General features: G+C 42.3%; 3 protein-coding genes across 3 annotated transcripts in view; 1 reads left to right on the top strand and 2 right to left on the bottom strand.

Annotated features, from left to right (window-relative positions):
• Positions 1 to 294: 294 nt before the first annotated feature.
• AK6 (adenylate kinase 6) lies at positions 295 to 21477 on the bottom strand. Its single transcript, XM_053589397.1, has 5 exons — positions 21296 to 21477; positions 19326 to 19418; positions 8271 to 8329; positions 8022 to 8167; positions 295 to 817 (listed from the first exon to the last, which is right to left on the bottom strand). The coding sequence occupies exons 1-5, from the start codon at positions 21321 to 21323 to the stop codon at positions 625 to 627; spliced, it is 519 nt and encodes a 172-aa protein (XP_053445372.1). The 5' UTR covers positions 21324 to 21477; the 3' UTR covers positions 295 to 624.
• TAF9 (TATA-box binding protein associated factor 9) lies at positions 17684 to 21095 on the bottom strand. The gene is made up of 3 exons (XM_053589375.1): positions 21068 to 21095; positions 19326 to 19418; positions 17684 to 18565 (listed from the first exon to the last, which is right to left on the bottom strand). Exon 3 carries the CDS (start codon positions 18546 to 18548, stop codon positions 17757 to 17759), a length of 792 nt encoding a protein of 263 aa, XP_053445350.1. The 5' UTR covers positions 18549 to 18565; positions 19326 to 19418; positions 21068 to 21095; the 3' UTR covers positions 17684 to 17756.
• A 189-nt stretch (positions 21478 to 21666) lies between the features above and the next one.
• The window catches only part of RAD17 (RAD17 checkpoint clamp loader component), a 45655-nt gene continuing 45538 nt past the window's right edge, over positions 21667 to 21783 (top strand). Inside the window, exon 1 of the mRNA XM_053589324.1 lies at positions 21667 to 21782. The gene's annotated coding sequence lies outside the window, so the exon portion shown is untranslated. The remainder of the gene's footprint in view (position 21783) is intronic.

Genomic DNA, 21783 nt, shown 5'->3' with positions numbered 1-21783 from the left:
TCTTCAGCCCAAGAGTTTGCAGTTGCTGTGAGCTATGATGCCACAGTACTCTACTGAGGGCAACGTACTGAGACTGTCTCAAAATAAAAAAAAAAAGTGTACACACATATACACAGATGCTTTGCAGGCAAAAATCTCTGAAAAGATATACAGCAAACCAGTGGTATTTCCTAAAGGGAGGGGAACGTGAAGTACAGGGTGGGTCTTTTGTGCCTTCTGAATCTTAAACAGAGTACAAGTATTACGACTTTCAATTTTTTTTAATTTAAAGAAAGAAAAAGAAATATTGTGATACTTTAATTTTATTTTAAGTGATCATCTGGATTTTCTTCTATAATAAATTGAGAGATATGTACCAATTTCATCAGATTTATTTATTTAGCAATTGAAGCATTAAACAGTGACAATTTTTACTCTCACTCCTTGATAATAATATATTTGTTACATTTCAGATGTTGAGCTTTCTCACGGAGAAAAAGAAACCCAGGCATAAACCTTTAAACTATCCACCTGCTAGTCCTGCAACACAATTTTAATAGCGATACTGACATTTGGACAATTTCTATGATGTTGGCAAAAAGATATCAACACTCAGAGTGATTCTAAAGTGGCTACTCTGATCAGTCAAGAATTATGAACTTTGACCCACTGCTCAATCCATTTTAAGATGTAATCTATATTACTTTCTAGCTCTCCTGGGTTGTTGCTGGGCAGCTGATGCACAATTTCTTCCTTGTAGGATGCTGTGGCTTCTTCATAAAGAACTTGAAAAATCTCACACTCAATATTGTCTTTTAATTTCTTCTCATTATAACCCCTAGAAGGCAAAAAGAAGTTAAGCAAGCAAAACCAAACTGAATGACATTAACTGGAGTTTTAGGAACATATCAGCAATTGGAAACTTTGAATACATAAAAACTTACACAGAAATACTTCTCACAGTCTCTTTACCTAGAGAAAACAGACTGGCCCCTAAAACTTTCTTGACATGAGGGTTGAACTAAAGAACGTGAGATCAATATTTAGGTTTGTCTAAATTCCCCCCACCACACACACAATATGTCAGCTACTAAATTAATTACTAAGTAGTTAGCAAATATATTTCTCATTGAACAGATAGATGCTCTACATTTTAAATGATTGAATCAGTTTTTTATTTCTTCTATCACTCAAACTCAAATAACTCATTCTTTTATAGATTCGTTTTCTATTAATTTTCTTTAAAATTAAATTAGCTCTTTAATCCATCTGGAGTTTGTGTTATAAAGTAAGAATTTAGACTGTTTTCTAAATAGCTAACCAGTTTTCCCCATACCAATACAGTTTAGTTGTTTAAGGCTGTTAAAGTTCAAAATAAATGGGCAGTGCCCATAGCTCAGTCGGCAGGGCGATGGCCACATACACCTAGGGTGGCGGGTTCGAACTCAGCCCATGCCTGCAACCAAAAAATAGCTGGGCGTTGTGACAGGCGCCTGTAGTCCCAGCTACTTGGGAGGCTGAGGCAAGAGAATCGCTTAAGCCCAAGAGATTGAAGTTGCTGTGAGCTGTGATGTCACAGCACTCTACTGTGTGCAACAGCTTGAGACTCTGTCTCAAAAAAAAAAAAGCTCAAAGTAAATAAATAAAAAAAAACCCTACTCTTTTTTGTTGTGGTTGTTTGTTTTTGAGACAGAGTGCCTGACACAACACCCAGCTAGTTGTTCTATTTTGCTCAGATCTCCAGCTCATCAGTTCAGGGGATTCTCCCTCTCTGGCCTCCCAGGGCACTAGGATTACAGGCATGAGCCACCTCTCCTGGACAAGAATGATAGAATTTCTGAGAAGTGAGCAATAGCTCGAGGAGACAGGCCACCCAAGGGTGCTAGAGAAGTGGTTCATGTGCCCAGCATCAGTCCATAGACTCCCCAGGCAAGACAGATTCTTAGCTAGGCGATAAGAGGTCCACAGCAATGGTCTTAGATTTCTTCTTTTTTTTTTTTTAGAGACAGAGTCTCACTTTATTGCCTTCGGTAGAGTGCCTTGGCATCACACAGCTCACAGCAACCTCCAACTCCTGGGCTTAGGTGATTCTCTTGCCTCAACCTCCTGAGTAGCTGGGACTATAGGCGCCCGCCACAACGCCCGGCTATTTTTTTTGTTGCAGTTTGGCTGGGGCCAGGTTTGAACCCCCCACCCTCAGTATATGGGGGCTGGCACCCTACCCACTGAGCCACAGGCACCGCCCTGGTCCTAGATTTCAAAAGAGTTAAGATATAGATAGTTAAAACAAATATAGATGGCATGTATAAAATGAAGTGCATATGACAAGGAATACCATACACTAATTGGATACCTAATCACACAGATGTTATCTGTTCTTTACTAATTACAAGACATTGCAAAAAATTAACTTATCTAATCTTTAGGCAGATCAATAAACTAGCCAACTATGTAGCTAGTTAAAAAACTCAAATTATGGGCAGCGCCTGTGGCTCAGTCGGTGGGGCACCAGCCCCATACACCAAGGGTGGCAGGTTCAAGCCCGGGCCCGGCTGAACTGCAACCAAAAAATAGCCGGGCGTTGTGGCGGGCGCCTGTAGTCCCAGCTACTCGGGAGGCTGAGGCAAGAGAATCGCTTAAGCCCAGAAGTTGGAGGTTGCTCTGAGCTGTGTGATGCCATGGCACTCTACCGAGGACCATAAAGTGAGACTCTGTCTCTACAAAAAACAAAAAAAACTCAAATTAGGGTGGTGCCTGTGGCTCATTGAGTAGGGTGCTGGCCCCATATACTGAGGGTGGTGAGTTCAAACCCAACCCCCGCTAAACTGCAACAATAAAAAAATTTAAAAAATTAAACAAAAAAAACTCAAATTAGGGCTCGGTGCCCGTATTTCAATGGTTAGGGCGCCAACCACATACATTGAGGCTGGCAGGTTTGAACCTGGCTTGGGCCTGCTAAACAACAATGACAACTACAACAACAACAACAGCAAAAATAGCCGGGCGTTGTGGCAGGGGCCTGTAGTGCCAGTTACTTGGGAAGCTAAGGCAAGAGAATCACTTAAGCCTTAGAATTTGAGGTTGCTGTGAGCTGTGACGTCATTGTACTTTACCAAGGGCAACATAGTGAGACCCTGTCTCAAAAAACAAACAAACAAAAAAAACCCTCAAATTAGTTAAGGCTTATAACAATCAAAAGGAACTGTTTATAACACAATTACATTTATGAAAAGACAACACAGAAAGGGAGAAAATATTTGCAGGTCATATTTATCTGAAAAGAAACTTTAATGTGGGGCAGCGCCTATGGCTCAGTGAGTAGGGTGCTGGCTCCATATACCGGAGGTGGTGGGTTCAAACCCGACCCAGCCAAAAACTGCAAAAAAAAAAGAAAAAAGAAACTTTCATCTAAAATTTATACGAGGGCTGGGGCAGGCGTGATGGCTCACACCTGTAATTCTAGCACTCTGGGAGGCCAAGGCAGGGTGATCATTTGACCTCAGGAGTTCAAGACTAGTCTGAGCAAAAGCAAGACCTCATCTGTACTAAAAAATAGAAAAATTGGGCGGCGCCTGTGGCTCAGTGAGTAGGGTGCCAGCCCCATATGCCGAGGGTGGCGGGTTCAAACCCAGCCCCGGCCAAACGGCAACAAAAAAATAGCCGGGCGTTGTGGCGGGCGCCTGTAGTCCCAGCTGCTCGGGAGGCTGAGGGAAGAGAATCGCGTAAGCCCAAGAGTAGAGGTTGCTGTGAGCCGTGTGACGCCACCGCACTCTACCAAGGGTGGTACAGTGAGACTTTGTCTCTACAAAAAAAAAAAAAAAAAAAAAGAAAAATTAATTGTGGTAGCTGCCCCTCTAGTTCCAGCTACTGTGGAAACTGAAGCAAGAGTATGTCTTAAGCTCAGGAGGTGGAGGTTGCTGCGTGCTAGGCTGATGCCATGGCACTCCAGCCTGGGCAACAGAGTGAGATTCTGTCGGGAAGAAAAATACAGAGGCTGTTCAGACTGTATCCAGCCATTGTTAATACTATTTTTCATTCCAAAATAGCTTATAAAGCCGGGTGCGGTGGCTCACCCCTGTAATCCCAGCACTGTGGGAGGCTGAGGAGGGAGAATCGCTTGAGCTCAGGAGTTCGAGACTCACCTGAGCCAACAGTGAGACCACGACTCATGAAAAAAATGGAAAAACCCAGCAGGGCGCCATGGGCGAGCACCTGTAATCCCAGCGGCTTCTGGAGGCTGAGGCAGCGGGGTGCCTGCAGCCGGAGTCTTGAGGTTGTAGTGAGCTACCACGCCCACTGTACTCTATTCAGGGGCATAGGGTGGGACCCTGTCCCAAAAACAACAACAACAACAAAAAGTAAAGAAATAAAAATTAAGCAATGAAATAAAAAAGCCAAAAATAAAAAATAAAAATAAAACAAAATAGCTTATAATTCAATAATAAAGTTTTTTTTTTGGTCTGTTTTTGGCCGGGGCTAGGTTTGAACCCACCACTTCTGGCATATGGGACCAGCGCCCTACTGCTTTAGCCACAGGCACCGCCCAATAATAAAGTTATTATAACTCTTATAACTTAATAATAAAAAGATATGTAACCCAATTAAAACTTGGGCAAAGGATCTGAATAAATTTTTCTCCAAAGAAGACGCAAAGGGCAGCACCTTTGGCTCAGTGGGTAGGGCACGGGCCACATATACTGAGGGTGGCTAGTTCGAAACCAGCCCCAGCCAAACTGCAATAAAAAAATAGCCAGGTGTTGTGGCAGGCACCTATAGTCCTACCCACTCAGGAGGCTGAAGCAAGAGAATCACCTAAGCCCAGGAGTTGGAGGTTGCTGTGAGCTATGACACTACATCACTCTACTGAGGGTGAAAAAGTGAGACTCTGTCTCAAAAAAAAAAAAGAGTTTACAAACCTGCTAGGCATTGGCACTGGTGTATAGCTTCCCAAGGGAAGTACATCAAAGGTGACCACAGTGATATTCAGCAATAAGGGCATGCAGCACTTTTTCTAGTATGAGTCTGCAAATGTCATTGTCTGACATGGTATACCCAAGAGAAATAAACACATAATGTCAACACAAAAACATGTGCTTGAATCCTTATAGCAATAATATTCACAAAGCCAACAAATGGAAACACTCCAAATGTCCATCATCTGGTAAGTGGATAGAAATGGAACTTATTTGATAATAAGAAGAAAGGAAGTATGGATACATGGTACAACACAGTTTAAACCTTGAAAACGTGTGCTAAGCGAAAAAGACATAAGAGACCGGGGTGGGCGCCTGTGGCTCAGTCGGTAAGGCGCCGGCCCCATATACCAAGGGTGGCGGGTTCAAACCCGGCCCCCGCCAAACTGCAACCAAAAAAATAGCCGGGCATTGTGGCGGGTGCCTGTAGTCCCAGCTACTCGGGAGGCTGAGGCAGGAGAATCGTTTAAGCCCAGGAGTTGGAGGTTGCTGTGAGCTGTGCAAGGCCACAGCACTCTACCGAGGGCCATAAAGTGAGACTCTGTCTCTACAAAACAAAAGAAAGACATAAGAGACCACTTCTTGTATGATTTCATTTTATATACCTGAAATGTCTAAAATAGGCAAATCCATAAAGAGAAAAATTCAATTATTGGTTGCCTAGGGCTGGCACTGATGGTAAATAGGGAATGTCTGCTATGGGTATGGGGTTTTTCTTTTTTTTGAGGAAGAGTCTCACTCCGTTGCCCAGGCTACAGTACCATGGCATCAGCCTCGTTCACAGCAACCTCAGACTTCTGGGTTCAAGCAATCTTTCTGCCTCAGCTTCCTGAGTAGCTGGGATTACAGACACACACCACCATGCCTGGCTAATTTTTTCTGTTTTTAGTAGAGATGGCTTTCTCACTCTTGCTCAGGCTGGTCTTGAACTCATAAAATCAAGCATTGGCCTCCCAGAGTGCTAGAATTATAAGCGTGAACCATTTTGCCCAGGTGGGTATAGGGTTTCTAAATTTGTTTGTGGTAATGATTTTAAAACTTTGTGACATACTAGGCTCGGCGCCTGTGGCTCAAGCGGCTAAGGCGCCAGCCACGTACACCTGAGCTGGCGGGTTCAAATCCAGCCCGGGCCCCACCAAACAATAATGATGGCTGCAACCAAAAAATAGCTGAGCGTATGTGGCGGGCGCCTGTAGTCCCAGCTACTTGGCAGGAGGAGACAGGAGACTCGCTTGTGCCCAGGAGTTTGAGGTTGCTATGAGCTATGATGCCATAGCACTCTAATCAGGGCGACAGCTTGAGGCTCTGTCTCAAAAAAAAAAAAAAAAAAAAAAATAATATATATATATATATATAAAAACTTTGTGACATACTAAAAACAACTGAATTATATATCCTTTTTTTTTTTTTTTTTGCAGTTTTTAGCGAGGGCTGAGCTTGAACCCACCACCTTTGGCATATGGGGCCGGTGCCCTATCTTCTTTGAGCCACAGGTGCCGCCCTGAATTATATATCTTAATTGGTGAATTGTGTGGTGTATAAATTACATATCAATAAAGCTGTTTTTGTTTTGTTGTTGTTGTTGTTGTTGAGACAGAGTCTCACTATGTTGCCCTCTGTAGAGCCCTGTGGCATCACAGCTCACAGCAACCTCAAACTCTTGGGATTTATTGATTCTCTTGCCTCAGCCTCCCAAGTAGCTGGGACTACAGGCGTCACAATGTCCAGCTGTTTTTTGGGTGTAGTTGTCATTGTTGTTTGGCAGGCCTAGGCTGGATTTGAACCCGCCAGCTCTGGTGTATGTGGCTGGTGCCTCAGCCGTTTGAGCTACAGGCACTAAGCCAAAGCTTTTTTTTTTTTTTTTTTTAAAGGCAATTTGCTGTTTTCCCACAAAGTTTTTACATCAAGGAAAAAGCCATGACTGATTAGGATTTCTTTTATGTATTTATTTTTTTGAGACAGAGTCTCACTTGGTCACCCTTGGTAGAGTGCCATAGCATCATAGCTCACAGCAACTTCAAACTCCTGGGTTCAAGTAATACTCTTGCCTCAGTCTCCCAAGTAGCTGGGACTATAGGCACCCACCACAACACCTGGCTATTTTTTGGTTGCAGTTGTCACTGCTGTTTTAGCTGGCCAGGGCCGGGTTCAAACCCACCACCCTTGATATATGAGGCCGGCACCCTACCCACTGAGCCACAGGTGCCACCCATCCTGGCTATTTTTTTTAGAGCAGGGGGTGGTGGTGGTCCTCACTCTGGATCAGGCTGCTCTTAAACCTGAGAACTCAGGCAATCCACCCGCCTCAGCCTTCCAAGTGCTGGGATTACAGGTGTGAGTACCGCACCCAGCCTAACTAAGGTTCTACAGAGTACAGTTTATCAAATCAAATTGTCCGTTGTGATATTCATTTACTCAGAAAGTACTGGCTGTATTTTATAAATGTAACTATTTTTCTTAGATTCAGAATGTTAAGACCACACAGACATGGTTTATAATAGAAGTAAAGAGATCATGTTTTCAAATAGAACCCCTTATCAAGATAGTACTGGCTAATTTCAGGAATCTATGTAAAAGTTTATATTATGGGCACAGTGGCTCATGCCTGTAATCCTAGCCCCGTGGGAGGCCAAGGCGAAGGGACCACTTGAACTCAGGAGTTTAAGGTTACTATGAGCTACGTGTCACTTTACCTGGGCAACTGAGTGAGACTCTGTCTAAAAAAAAAAAAAAAAAGTTTATATTATGTTTTAAAAATTCAGTGTTTTTCTTTTCTTTCCTTTTTTTTTTTTTGAGATAGAGTCTCAAGCTGTCGCCCGGGTAGAGTGCTGTGCTATCACAGCTCACAGCAACCTCAAACTCTTGGGCTTAGGTGATTCTCCTGCCTCAGCCTCCCAAGTCGCTGGGACTACAGGGGCCCACCACAACATCCGGCTATTTTTTGTTGTTGTTGCAGATATCATTGTTTTAGCTGGCCCAGGCTGGGTTGGAACCCACCAGCAATGGGGTATGTGGCCAGCTCCCTATCCACTGAGCTACAGGCACCGCCTAGTGTTTTTCTTTTCTTACCTTGTTTCAAGCCTTTTGTACAATTCACTGGTATTTGTTCGCAGGACAAAAACTACATGAAACCAGCGTTCAGGGAAGAAATCACAACCATGGTAATCAACAATAACTCCACCTTCTGTCATTTGGTTATCTAACTCATCAACCACCTATAAGAAAGGTTAAAAACAAAAAGAATCCTCATGAAGAAAACTGAGGACAACTCTCCTATTAATTTAACAAATGCATACTTTATGAAAAGCTCATACTTACTCTATCTTCATCTAACATGGGACATTCATATTCTTCATCATAGCCATCATACAACTGCCCTAAAAGAGGTTTAGATTAGCTTATTAAAATAGTATTTTGTAAGTAACTCACAGTAATTTTCAATTAATTTACACTTTAGGGAGGAAAATGTTAATCATCAATTATTCTTTTAGATGCAAGAAAGGATATAAACAATAAGTATCACATAGACACCAAATATAAAGAGTAATACTACCTGGTAAATTAGAATTTTATCTAGAGGGAAACTTGGAGAACAATATATCTGAAATTGTCTTAAACATCAAAGCTGAAATGAACTAAAAAGAATGAATAGCCAACTTCAGAATCTGTGGCACCAGGAGTTGGAGGTTGCTGTAAACTGTGATGCCACGCACTCTACTGAGGGCAATAAAATAAGACTCTATCTCTTAAAAAAAAAAACAAAAACAGAATCTAAGAGAATCTATTAGTAGATGATCACTATGTTATTTTTATTATTATTTTTTGAGACAGAGTCTCAAGCTGTCGCCCTCTGTAGAGTGCTATAGCGTCACAGCTCACAGCAACCTCCAACTCTTGGGCATAAGCGATTCTCTTACCTCAGCCTCCCGAGTAGCTGGGACTACAGGCACCTACCACAACACCTAGCTATTTGTTGTTGTTGTTGTTGCAGTTGTCATTGTTAACTGCCCCAGGTTGGGTTCAAACCTGCCAACCTCAGTGTATGTGGCTGGCGTCCTAACCACTGTGCTATGGGTGTCGAACTACTATGTTATTTTTGTTGAACTATAGATTGGTGGGAACAAGATACTCATGGACAGATCAGAATACACACACATTAAGAGCAGATTAAGACCAGGAATGGTGGACAGGCTCGGATGTTCCCATTTTGTAATCCTAGCACTCTGGAAGGCGGAGGCAGGTGGATTGCTTGAGGTCAGAAGTTCAGGACCAGCCTAAGGAACAGCCAGACCCCTGTCTCTAAAAATAGCCAGGTGTTGTGGCAGATGCCTGTAGTCCCAGCTATTGGGGAGGCTGAGGCAAGAGGATCACTTGAGCCCAAGAATTTGAGGTTCCTGTGAGCTATGACGCCATAGCACTCTACCGAGGGAAACATAATGAGACTCTGTCAGGGGAAAAAAAAAAAAAAAGACCAGGCATGGTGGCTCACACCTGTATGTAATCCTAATACTGTGAGAGGCCAAGGTGAATTATACATCTTAAATCATGAATTGTATGTATATATGAGGCTAACAGTTTGAGGCTGTAGTAAGGTATGACGACGTCACTGGACTATAACCCATGCAACAAAAACCTAGTCTCAAAACAAAATTTTGAAATGTATTAGGCCAAGGATATGCCTTTTATCAAAAGCAGTAAGTTCCTCTTTTTTGAGATAAGAGTCTCACCTTTTCGCCCTCAGTAGAGTGCTGTGACATTGTAGCACACAGCAACCTCAAACTCTTGGGCTCAAGTGATCTTCTTGCCTCAGTTTTTCATTTTTTTAGTAAAGATGGGGTCTCACTCTTGTTCAGGCTGGTCTCGAACTCCTGAGCTCAAATGATCTGCCTGCTTCAGCCTCCCAGAGTGCTAGGATTACAGGCATGAGCCACCATGCCTGGCCTAAAGCAATAGTTCTTGATTCTAGAAACAAATTCTCTGTCACTGTGCTCACGTTCTCATGGAGATTGGGTAAGAAATGTAGTGCTCACGCCTGTAATCCTAGGAGGCTGAGGTGAGTGGATTGCCTGAGCTAACAGGTTTGAGACCAGCCTGAGCCAGAGAGAAACCTTGTCACTAAAAAAATACCTGGCATTGTGACGGGCACCTATAGTTCTAGCTACTTGGGAGGCTGAGGCAAGAGAATCGCTTGAGCCCAGGAGGTTGAGGTTGCTGTGAACTATGATGCCATGGCACTCTACCAAGGTTGACAAAGTGAGACTCTGTCTCAAAAAAAAAAAAAAAGTGTAAGTACCCCCAAATCTCCTGAACCGTATCTTCTAAATTTCCAACATCCGCAAAGATCATTCCTCACAAGAGTTATATATGGATAGTCTTATTTCAGAAAGCAAAATAAAAATAATGGGCAAAGGTATGAACAAGGCAAATTTCAATTTAACAAAAGAACTTCCCAACAAACCACAGGTTATGGGACATGGCGGCTCACACCTGTAATAGAGGCACTGTGGGAAGCCAAGGGAGGAAGACTACTTTAGGCTAACAAACCACAGCCAGCTTTCAAAGGAAGTCTTATTTCAGGGTGTGAAACACACCAATCCCATCCTCACCTCAAATCTCTAGGAGGTATCTAATTTAACACAGGCTTACATCATCCTTCAGACATCTCTGAGTCTTTCCACCTCTTTTCCCTTAATATTTTGGCACAGATGGAAATTAGATTAAAATAAACATGAATTCTGAAGGGATAAGTGTAGTCTCAAGGTGAAGGGGAAGGCACAGAACCAGTTCTAACTCTCTGTCTTGCCTGAGGTGGACTGATGCTGGGCACATGAGCCACCTCTCTAGCACCCTTATGTGGTCTCTTGCCTCCTTGAGCTGTTGCTCACTTCCTGGAAATTCTATCAGCCTAAATAACTGAACTATCTTCATGTAGGGAAAACTGGCTAAGAATTTAGATAACAATCTAAAATCTTTATTTTAAAATACAAATGCCAGATGGATTAAAGAGCTTATTTCTAATTCCAAAGAAAATTAGTAGAAAACTAATCTATAAAAGAATAAGTTTGTTGAGTGATAGAATAAAATCAAAGTAGCTGGCCCGGTGAGGTGGCTTACTCCTGTAATCCTAGCACTCTAGGAGACCCAGGCAGGAGGATCCCTTGAGTTCAGGAATTTGAGACAAGCCTGAGCAAGAGCAACCCATCTCTACTAAAAATAGAAAAATTAGTAGGCATTGTGGTGACTCTAGTCCCAGCTACTTGCAAGAGTGAGGCAGGAGGACTGCTTGAACCCAGGAGTTTGAGGTCACAGTGAGCTAGGTTGATGCCATGGCACTCTAGCTGAGGGCAACATAGTGAGACCCATAGTAGCAATAAATACCTCTTTAAACAGGTAAGAATTCAGAAAGGATGATAAGGTGGAAAAGACGGTAAACACACATGAAAAAATGTTGAACTTTTCTAACGAAAAGAGATACAGGCTCAGTGCCCGTAGCACAGTGGTTATGGCGCCAGCCACATACACCAAGGGTGGCAGGTTTGAATCTGGCCCAGGCCAGCTAAAACGACAACTGCAACAAAAAATAGCCAAGCGCTGTGGTGGGTGCCTGTATTCCCAGCTACTTGGGAGGCTGAGGCAAGAGCATATCTCTTAAGCCCGAGAGTTTGAGGTTGCTGTGAGCTGAGATGCTACAGCACTCTACTGAGGGTAACATAGTGAGATTCTGTCTCAAAAAAAAGAAAAAAAGAAAGAAAGAAAAGAGATACAAATTAAAATGAGCCTTTTTTCTGCCTGTTATACGTAGTATCTATTTAGAAATTTCCTTTACCATTTAATGTCTAACTGTACAAAATTAACAATAACTTCAAAATTAGGAAGGAAATAGTTAAATAAAATATTATATAGTTTAAAAATACTACGTAGTATAGACAAGGGAGCAACATAATAAATGTTTATGTGTAAAGTATAAAACATCCAGGGCAGCACCTGTGGCTCAGTGAGTAGGGCACTGGCCCCAATATACCAAGGGTGGTGGGTTCAAACTTGACCCCAGCCAAATGGCAACAAAAAAATAGCCAGGAGTTGTGGTGGGTGCCTGTGATCCTAGCTACTTGGGAGGCTGAGATAAGAGAATCACCTAAGCCCAAGAGCTGGAGGTTGCTGTGAGCTGTGACACCAGCCAAGGCACTCTACTGAGGGTGACAAAATGAGACTCAAGTCTCTAAAATAAATAAAGTATAAAACATCCAAAGCAGAATTCAAAGTTGTCTGCACATCTGGGTGTTGTGGCATGTATCTGTAGTCCCAGCAAGAGAAGGTTGAGGCAAGAGGATCTTTTGAGTCAAGTCCCAAAGTTCCAAGCTATAATGTGCTATGATTGTGCCTGTGAATACTCACTGCATTCCAGCCTGCATATCATATCAAGACCACAACTCTTTTAAAAAAAGAAAGAAAGAAAGAGGAAGAAGGGAAGGGAGAGAAGGGAGGGAAATGGAGGGAAGGGAAGGAAGGAAGGAAGCTCATTTGCACTAAGGACAAAAATTTGAAGAAAAATAAGGCCAGGATGGGTGGATTGCACCTGTATTCCTAGCGCTCTGGGAAGCTGAGGGGGGAGGATCGCTTTGAGCTCAGAAGTTCAAGACTAGCCTGAGCAAAAGCATGACTTTGTCTCTACTAAAGATAAAACAATTAGCAGGCATCAAGGTGGCAGGCATCCATATAGCTACTCAGGAGGCTGAGGGAGGAGGATCACTTAAGCTCAAGAGTTTGAGGTTGCTGTGAGCTATGAAGATGCCATGGAGGACAGAGTAAGACTCTGTCTCAAAAAAAAAAAAAAAATTAGAAGAAAAATAAAAGTGAAAACAAATTAGAATTTCAAGTATTTTTCCACGTATACAATATTGTTATTTCTCTACGTCTACCACACAATCTAAGAATACTTGCAGCTTATTTTGTAATATGTGCTAATTTTGAGTAATAAATACGGAGGCTCCTTCATATTTTACATCTTTGAAAAAAACACTGAAGGCCTGGCATGGTGGCTATGCCTGTAATCCTAGCACTCTGGGAGACGGAGGAGGGTGGATTGTTTGAGCTTACGAGTTTGAGACCAGATTCAGCAAGAGAGAGACCCCCGTCTCTACTAAAAATAGAAAAATCAATCCCAGCTACTTGGGAGGCTGAGGCAAGAGGACTACTTGAACTCAGGAGTTTGATGTTGCTGTAAACTAAGCTGACACAAGGGCACTCTCATCTGGGCAACAGAGTGAGAGACTCTGTCTCAAAAAAAAAAAAAAAAAAAGGCTTTCAGAACAATTAGAAAATAGAAACTGAGGTCAAATCAAAAAGAGCCTTGGGGCTGGGCATGGTAGCTCATGCCTATAATCCTCCTAGCACTCTGGGAGGCCAAGGCTTTGAGCTCATGGGTTTGAAACCAGCCTGAGCCAGAGTGAGCCCTTCCCCTTAAAAATAGCCAGGTGCTGTGGTGTGTGCCTGTAGTCCCAGCTACTTGGGAGGCTGAGGCAAGAGAATTGGTAGAGCCCAGGAGTCTGAGGTTACTGTGGGTTATGACGCCACGGCACTCTACCAAGGGTGACAAAAATGAGTTTCTGTCTCAAAAAAAAAAAAGAAGGCCTTGAAGACTGCCTGAAAGAGTTTAAGACTTTATCTCAAGGCAAAGAAAAATCACTGAAGCATTTGAAGCATAAAATGATATCATCAATTTCAAAATTTTAAAAGTATCATTTAGGTTTGCGGGTGCAGAATAAGTTGGAAGGAACCAAATTCAGAAGTAGGAGTACTTTACTGAGGCAGTGTAGAGTTTTAGGCAACTGATGACTATAATTTATAGCCTGGGGACTATAATTTATGGGGACTGAGAGAAATGAGTGGATTCTAAACTTCACTTCAAATTTCAAAGAGTAAAATTTTATGCTACTTTAGAAAAGTTTCAGTTGAAACCCAAATTTAAGACAGAGTCTCACTATGTTGCCCTCGGTAGTGTTGTAGTGTCACAGCTCACAGCAACCTCAAACTCTCGGGTTAAGAGATTCTATTGTCTCAGCCTCCCAAGTAACTAGGACTATAGGACTATAGACGCCCACCACAACACCTGGCTATTTTTTTTTGTTGTTGTTGTTGCCATTGTTGTTTAGCAGGCCTGGGCTGGGTTCGAACCCGCTAACCACAGTATGTAGCCGATGTCCTACCCACTGAGCCACAAGCAGTGCCCCAATCATGAAGTTTTGACTGACAACCTGGAATTTATACACTCCACTGAAAGCTGTTATTAAAAATTTAACCACAGTGAGATGCTATATTCAATCACATTATGATGTTACTGCCAATACTTAAAAAACATTTTCAGATTTTCAACTAAGAAATTTACCTCAATTCGACAAGCTTATAAATGAAAAGCAACTACTACAAGAAGTTAATTGTTTTAGTATTGGGTTCCTTGAAAAATACCTGGCCTTTTATGTAGAGAGAAAACAGCAATGAATTCTGACCTGCAAAGTGAAGAGAGCCAAAGATGTGACACTTGAGTTGAACGTTTAAGGAGTTGTTTATAAGACAGATAAGGGCATTTATAGACAAAGGAAACGGCAAGTATACAGACAAGGAGGTGGAAGATTCCCAATATCAGAATAGCATAGTGTGGGTCCCTGAAGGAGACATCGGGAGAGAATGGCCAGCTTATAATCGCCTGTATTTCATTGAAGACAGACTATGTGAGTAAAAAGTTCAAATCACGTCATTCCCCTATTCCTTTGAAGAAAATAATGATAAAAGTACAAGATGGAAGAAAGTGATACTAAAGAGGTCAAGGAGATTCCAAGGTTCTAGACATAGCACCAACGGTCTCAGGATATAGGACGGGCATACTTACTATTGGGATGGTTCAGTTTAAAGGCCAGGTGGATCTCATGTCAAGAGAGTAAATGCATAGCTGTGTGGGTGGGAGGTAGGAATCAGGAGTGGGTGATAGAGTCAAGGACAACTTCAGAACATGTTCTTTAAACATGTTAATTTGGAGATATGAGTCTAGGAGCTATCCAGATGGTTGTGCCTAGTAGGTGTCCAGAAATCAGGCTGTTTTAATTATAAATTTAAGAGTCATCAGCATGAGGGAGCAACTAGTCACGAGTAAATGAGAATACCAGCAGAAGGAGCAGAATTATAAGATGGTTGCTATGAAATTATGGGAGAAACAGGCAGCAAGAAAAGGATCAAGGGCAAAGATTAGGAAACAGCAGTGTCAGAGGTCAGTAGTAGAGTTACAAAGGATTCCAGTGGTAGCTGGCAAGGGAAGGGAAAAATGGGATTCAGAAGAGGTTAAAGGGAACAGCAAATTTTTTCTGTAAAGGCCAGATAGTAAATACTTCTAGGCTTTGCAAGCTAGTCTAGCTCAGGGGTTACACAAAAACAGAAGTAGGTTGCCAAACCCTGGGTTAAGACATTGTAAGAAAGATTGTGTTGAGGGCCTCACTATGCTTTCTAACTTGTTTGAAATAGATCTAATGTCAATATATTACTCTGACTAAACCTATGGATATACTGAAGTTAGGAACAGAGACTGAGGACTGGTAAACTGGTGACAGGAAAATTAAGAGTGTAATTAAATGATTGCATATAGGAAAGGATATCAAGTGAGGAATCTGAGGCTGGAAGAACAGGGATAAGAAAAGCATCTTTATCATTACACATTAAAGATGCCTCACAGTTTTATTCACTTTAATTCCTACCTAATTTTTCCTCCTTGGTTCCAAAATAAAGATGGTCTCTCTTGCCCTTAATACTATTGACATTTACAGCATATAATTCTGTTATGAGGGAGGAGGGGGGCTCTGCGTCATAGGACGCTGGCAGAATCCCCTGGCCTCAACCCAGATGTTAGTAGCAAACCCTAACCACCATTCACCCATGTGGCACCCCAAAATGTGTTCACAAATTGCCTAATGTCTCCTGAGGGCAAGTCACCCTAAGTTGAGAACCACTGTCTTGGTTGGGAGCAGGGGGTTCATGCCTGTAATCCTAGTACTCTGGGAGGCCAAGGTGGACAGATCACCTGAGGTCAGGAGTTTTTGACCAACCTGAGCAAGAGTGAGATCCTTTCTCCACTAAAAATAGAAAAACTAGCTGGGCATTGTGCTGGGCACCTGTAGTCCCAGCCACTTGGGAGCCTGAGGCAAGAGGATTACTTGAGACCAAGAGTCTGAGGTTGCTGTGAGCAATGACATCACAGCACTCTACCCAGGGCAGAGAGTAAGACTGTTTCAAAAAACAAAAATGAATCACTACCTGGTTTCTCTTAAAATATATCACCATGAGGGCGGCGCCTGTGGCTCAGTCGGTAGGGCACCGGCCCCATATACCGAGGGTGGCGGGTTCAAACCCGGGCCCGGCTGAACTGCAAACCAAAAAATAGCTGGGTGTTGTGGCGGGCACCTGTAGTCGCAGCTACTTGGGAGGCTGAGGCAAGAGAATCGCTTAAGCCCAGGAGTTGGAGGTTGCTGTGAGCTGTGTGATGCCATGGCACTCTACCGAGGGTGATAAAGTGAGACTCTGCCTCTACAAAAAAAAAATATATATATATATCACCATTTGCGGTGCAGTGGCTCACATCTGTAATCCTAGCACTGTGGGTGGATTGCCTGAACTCAGGAGTTACAGACCACCTTGAGCAAGAACGAGACACCATCTCTACTAAAAATAGAAAAACTAGCTGGGTATCATGGTGAGCATCTGTAGTCCCAGCTACTTGGGAGCTGAGGCAAGAGAATCGCTTGAGTTTGAGGTTGTCATGAGCTGTGACTCCACTAAGAGCAACAAAGTGACACTCTGTCTCAAAAAAAAAAAAAAAAAATACCGGGGCGTTGTGGCGGGCGCCTGTAGTCCCAGCTACTTGGGAGGCTGAGGCAAGAGAATCGCTTAAGCCCAGGAGTTGGAGGTTGCTGTGACCTGTGTGAGGCCACGGCACTCTACCGAGGGCCATAAAGTGAGACTCTGTCTCTACAAAAAAAAAAAAAAAGACACGCAACAAAGTGACACTATGTTTCAAAAAAAAAAAAAAAATATATATATATATAAAAAACCTAACTGCCGAACAAAAATCCATTTTTATTTTGGATTAAAAATGAACATGATACTGGTTTATAGAATCAGAAATATAACAAAGGTACTCAAAATAACCTCAATTTTTTTTTTTTTAAACAGTGGGGAGATACTAGGAGACACCAAGGGTCCTTAAAAACAACCAAAGGTATTAAAAAAATGGAAATGGGCAATTGAGGAAAATTAAAGCAGATGGGGATTCACTATGGCTATGAATCCTGACCAGGTGACCACTTGGTATAACCATTCATGGCTGTACTTCAGTAATCTGAAGGAACAGAAAATAAGAGTGACTTATATACCAGAGATCATCCTATGACCCAAACATCTGAAGAAAATAGAAGTGACACTCTATTGGTAATGAAAAGACTGCAATAACTACAAGTTGTTTCAACTGTTATGCCTGTTGGTGACAATGAGGGGGAAATTGCTTTTAAGAACATAATTGTCAAGTACCAACAATCAGATTCATGAATGACTTTATTTTTTTACACTTAAAAGTTGATGAAAAACCACAACTAATCCTACTAAAGAAAATCCAACATTTCACTTGAAAAGCATAGTAACTATATTTACTCATTAAATATTATTTAAATTTTCTAAAACACAATTTGAAGACATCCAGCATGCATGTTTAATTTCAGTACAATGGATTCAAGGCCAAATATACATGTTACATGCATCAAGGCTAGATTACAAATTATCATAGTCATCATCATCATCGTCATCATCATCATCATCTTCACGCTTTCTTTTCAATGCACTGGAGGATTCATTGGTAGTATTTTGTGATACCATATTAGTAGTAATAAGAATGTTTTTGGACCCAATTAATGATGGATTAATCAGAACATTCTGAACTGCTGATGTTGCAGGAATTGAGGCTTTTACAGCTGGGGATTGTGAAGTAGGCATCTGTACTGTAAACCTTTGCCCCGTGAGAGACATTGGAGTCCCCACCTTAGTTGAAACAGACATGGTTTGTGGGGTTGGTGTGCCTAGGGTGGGAGTACTTGGTCTGCTAGTAACAGAACCAACACTTAACCGAGGAACTGTTATTCTTCCTGCAGAAGCAGATGACTTTTTCTGTAGAGACTTAAGCCTATAGTTTGGAGCTGTTAAGCAGTATCTATCAGGTGGCAATCTAGGACCTGAATATGGTTTGATCAATGGTAAAGGGGTTTGGTTTCTTTGCCTTGCAATATCTAATAAAAAATCTCTTGGGGGAGGAGAGGTAAAAGACTGGTCAGCACGACATTGGATTGCCAATCGCACATCATCTGCATCCACAGTAGCTTTCTTAGCATGGCTTGAATAAATTTTTGCATCATCTAGAATTGTGGTCACATATCGGAAGGCAAACTCCAACATCTGATTTATAACTCTTGGCTCATATTCTGTAATCCCCATATCCTTCAGGATTTGTGCCATCATCTGTGCATCTTTCGGCATGCTCTTGGGAGAAGCCATCTTGCCAGACTCCATGATATCCGGTGATCAGACTTTAGATCATTTGAAAAAAATATGTACATTAGGTCAATCTGAAATAGTTACTTAAGTAGCAACTGTCAGGAACTTTTAAAAAATGTAAATATATCTTAAATTAAAAAAAAATATTTAAAATTTAAACCATAAGTTAAATCTTTTTAATTTTAATGAGGCATAAAGTTCCCTTTACTTAAATTTATTGAGTTCCTACCCTGAACAAATCATCATAGAATATAAAAAGATGAAGACACAAATAAGGGAGTGTCAAGAGATTAGGGGAAAACAGGGTAAAATATGTAAAAATACCTATTTCCTTATAACACATTGCAGCTGCATGCAATTACCAAACTTACTTTTAGATGATACCATAGGACAGTCATGTCCTACTGCCTGACTTCAAAACAATCTGTCCAGTGAGATCAATATACTCACTGTCCTAATACATATGCTTAGCACTACCCAAACCTTAGCATTTGCCCAAATCAAAAACATTCTCCTCCTCCTTCATTCAGATTCTACGATTCTAAATCCAATCTCATCATGAAAACCTTCCTAATATTTATTCACCAGAATTGCTAGCCATCTAGGGGGCAGGTGGTCAAAATAATCAAGACACTGAACACAGTATTTTCTATTTCTGTGGGTCCCCAACAAAGCATAATTTTTTAGTGACAATCTCTGTTTTCTATAGCCTCTCAACACTTAGTATTAATACTCCACTATCTGACTTTTTTTAAAAAAGAAGAACAAATCTAACACCAAAGTGTCCCTTACCTTCTTTAGCTAAATCACCCACATTAATGTATTTCAGTCCTGATCTTGATGCAAGTTCTTTGCCTAGTGTGGTTTTTCCAACCCCAGGTGTACCTGTAAGACAAGCCACAGAAAAATTTGACTATTTGTGAAATACTACTTCACAGACTTAAGCCACCTTCTATTCTTCTTAAAGTTCCTGACAACTAAAATGAAAAATTTCCTAATTATCAATCATGTATGAATATACATTACTGCCTACTAAGAATTCCCAAAGCCAAATGTATTATCAGAATCAAATCTCACCCAGTGTATCTGATACTCTAGAGGTGGGGCTGGGAGATTTTGATGCCAGTTCAGACTGCCTGCCACCACCATAGAACTGGCCAGTATAAAATTAGTTGTCTCAAATAAATTACCATCGTTTATTTGCTTTAATTAAAAAATATTTTCTCATTACAACCTTATACCTTCCCTAGAAGCAACAACTGGAAACCTGTTTTTCTTTTTTTTTTGTAGAGACAGAGTCTCACTTTATGGCCCTTGGTAGAGTGCCGTGGCCTCACACGGCTCACAGCAACCTCCAACTCCTGGGCTTAAGCGATTCTCCTGCCTCAGCCTCCCGAGCAGCTGGGACTACAGGCAAGGAAACCTGTTTTTCTTATAGGTAACTCTCCTAAGAAATCCTATGCATGCACACTCCATTATGCGAATACATAAGAACATACTGTGTGTATACACATACGTAAATACAACAAATATTCCCCATTGTTTTTTATCTTCCCTTTTTTATACCTATTACAACTATATTCCAAGATAATCAAATACATAATTTTCAGGTATTTAGGTTTAACACCACTCCATTAATTTTGAGTATAATTAAAAATAGCAGGAATAAATCAAGTCTCACTATGAAGATGAGTTAACATTCAGCCTCAATCCCACTACAATACACCAAGTCTGAACCCTGGACTCAACACGTTTACAACAAAATGTTCACTCTAAGAGTTTTGACAATATGATTTACTATTTTAAAAATACTATGTCTGTCCCATGCAAATAAGATGTTGTTAAATCTTCCCCTATGGACTCTTCAAGGCTAAACATGTATTTGTTAGGTGGTTAATCTGCAGCTTTCAAAGACAGAGTTTGTGTCCTGCCAAAATTAAGTCTTGCTAAGAGATAAAACTTCGTTTTGCTTCAACAAAGAGCGCCTTAATTTTTCTGTATGTTGCAACAGTTCCACGCCCATTAGATTTTTCCACGAATGGCTCATAATACTACAATTGCTAGAATTTAACAAACATTTTCAGGGCTAAATAGCCAGCAAAATTCTTCCAAGTCGTTATGCAGCTCTTTACGTCCCTTCCTTGGTAACGGGCACCATGAATATGATTCCAAGACCCAGAAGTATCCGCACGTTCTCCCGGGAATTTTACAGCATCCCTACACGAGAAACCACCGAAAACGCTCACTAGAAAGCTTAAGTTAAAAAAAAAAGAAAATCTCTGAAGCTAACTCGACAAATGTACACAGCAAAGATCTGATTTGGAAAGCGTTTTGCAGAAGCAAAGGAAAATAAAATCCAACCCAAGGCGTAGATCAATAAGGGCCAGAAACTGCTTTACGTTATTTCGCTAAAATTCCCACAACCAATCCTGCCAAAGAATCAACGACCCATCTTACAAACAAAAAGCCAGATTCTGAAAGATTAAGCACATTGCCAGAAAGAGAAGCTGGATTCCTCTACCCCTCGGCCTCACCGAGCAGCCTCCAGCCAACGGAATTAACGTTCCGCACCCCTCCCTGGCCTCTCGCGACGTTCTCGAAGGCCGGCGCCCGAGGTCCTGACAACCGTACCGCCACGCAACCCTCCGCCAGCCTCCAAACAGAACCCTGAGCGGGGCCCCGCCGGGGCGCCCGAGGCCCCAGAGCACTCAGCACCCCTTGCCTGACCCGCCATCAAGCCCCACTAGGCCGCGCGCCCTGACCCGTGAGCAGGATGTTCGGAAGCAACATGGTCCTCGCCGCGATGGCTCCGAGCGCCTCGGCTCCTGCGTCCTACGCACTACAGGGAGGAGCCGGAAGGGGCGGGCAGTGACAAGCGCCAGCGGCCCGGAGATCTTCCGTGCCTTGCCTGTCGCTCTCGACCCACCTCCGCGGCCCAGCCGACTAATCTAGCTTCTTTCGCTTTCTATGTAGTGCTTCCAGCCACAGACTGGAAGGAGGGTACCACTCGGGTCCCTACTTCTGATCAGGCAGTGCGCTAGATATCTAAGACAGTCACTCTCTCGGCGGCCCCCGCCCTTCGGGTTGCGTCGCGGAAACGCCGATCAATCTAGAAGGTCCCCGGGAGGCGGGACCTCCGAGAGTCCGGGCGCTGAGCCTGGGCAGGGCCAGGTGGCTGCTCTTCCACCCGAAGCAGAGCCTGTGCTCCTTCGCTCCTCTCCGCTCGCGAGAGGATGCAGCTTTAGGAAAG

This window comes from Nycticebus coucang, chromosome 1 (genome assembly GCF_027406575.1).
Source record: "Nycticebus coucang isolate mNycCou1 chromosome 1, mNycCou1.pri, whole genome shotgun sequence".
NCBI classification, from domain to species: Eukaryota; Metazoa; Chordata; class Mammalia; order Primates; family Lorisidae; genus Nycticebus; species Nycticebus coucang.
The sequence above is the reverse complement of the archived record's forward strand: the minus strand, read 5'-3'. Positions and strand labels throughout refer to the sequence as shown.

Coding starts and splice junctions, on each gene's coding strand:
- TAF9 (XM_053589375.1), bottom strand. CDS start 18,548: ATGGAGTCTGGCAAGATGGCTTCTCCCAAGAGCATGCCGAAAGATGCA.
- AK6 (XM_053589397.1), bottom strand. CDS start 21,323: ATGTTGCTTCCGAACATCCTGCTCACGG. Junction 19,419..21,295: donor TCCGAACATCCTGCTCACGG/GTCAGGGCGCGC, acceptor CTTGTCTTACAG/GTACACCTGGGGTTGGAAAA. Junction 8,330..19,325: donor GGGTGATTTAGCTAAAGAAG/GTAAGGGACACT, acceptor AACCTCTTTTAG/GGCAGTTGTATGATGGCTAT.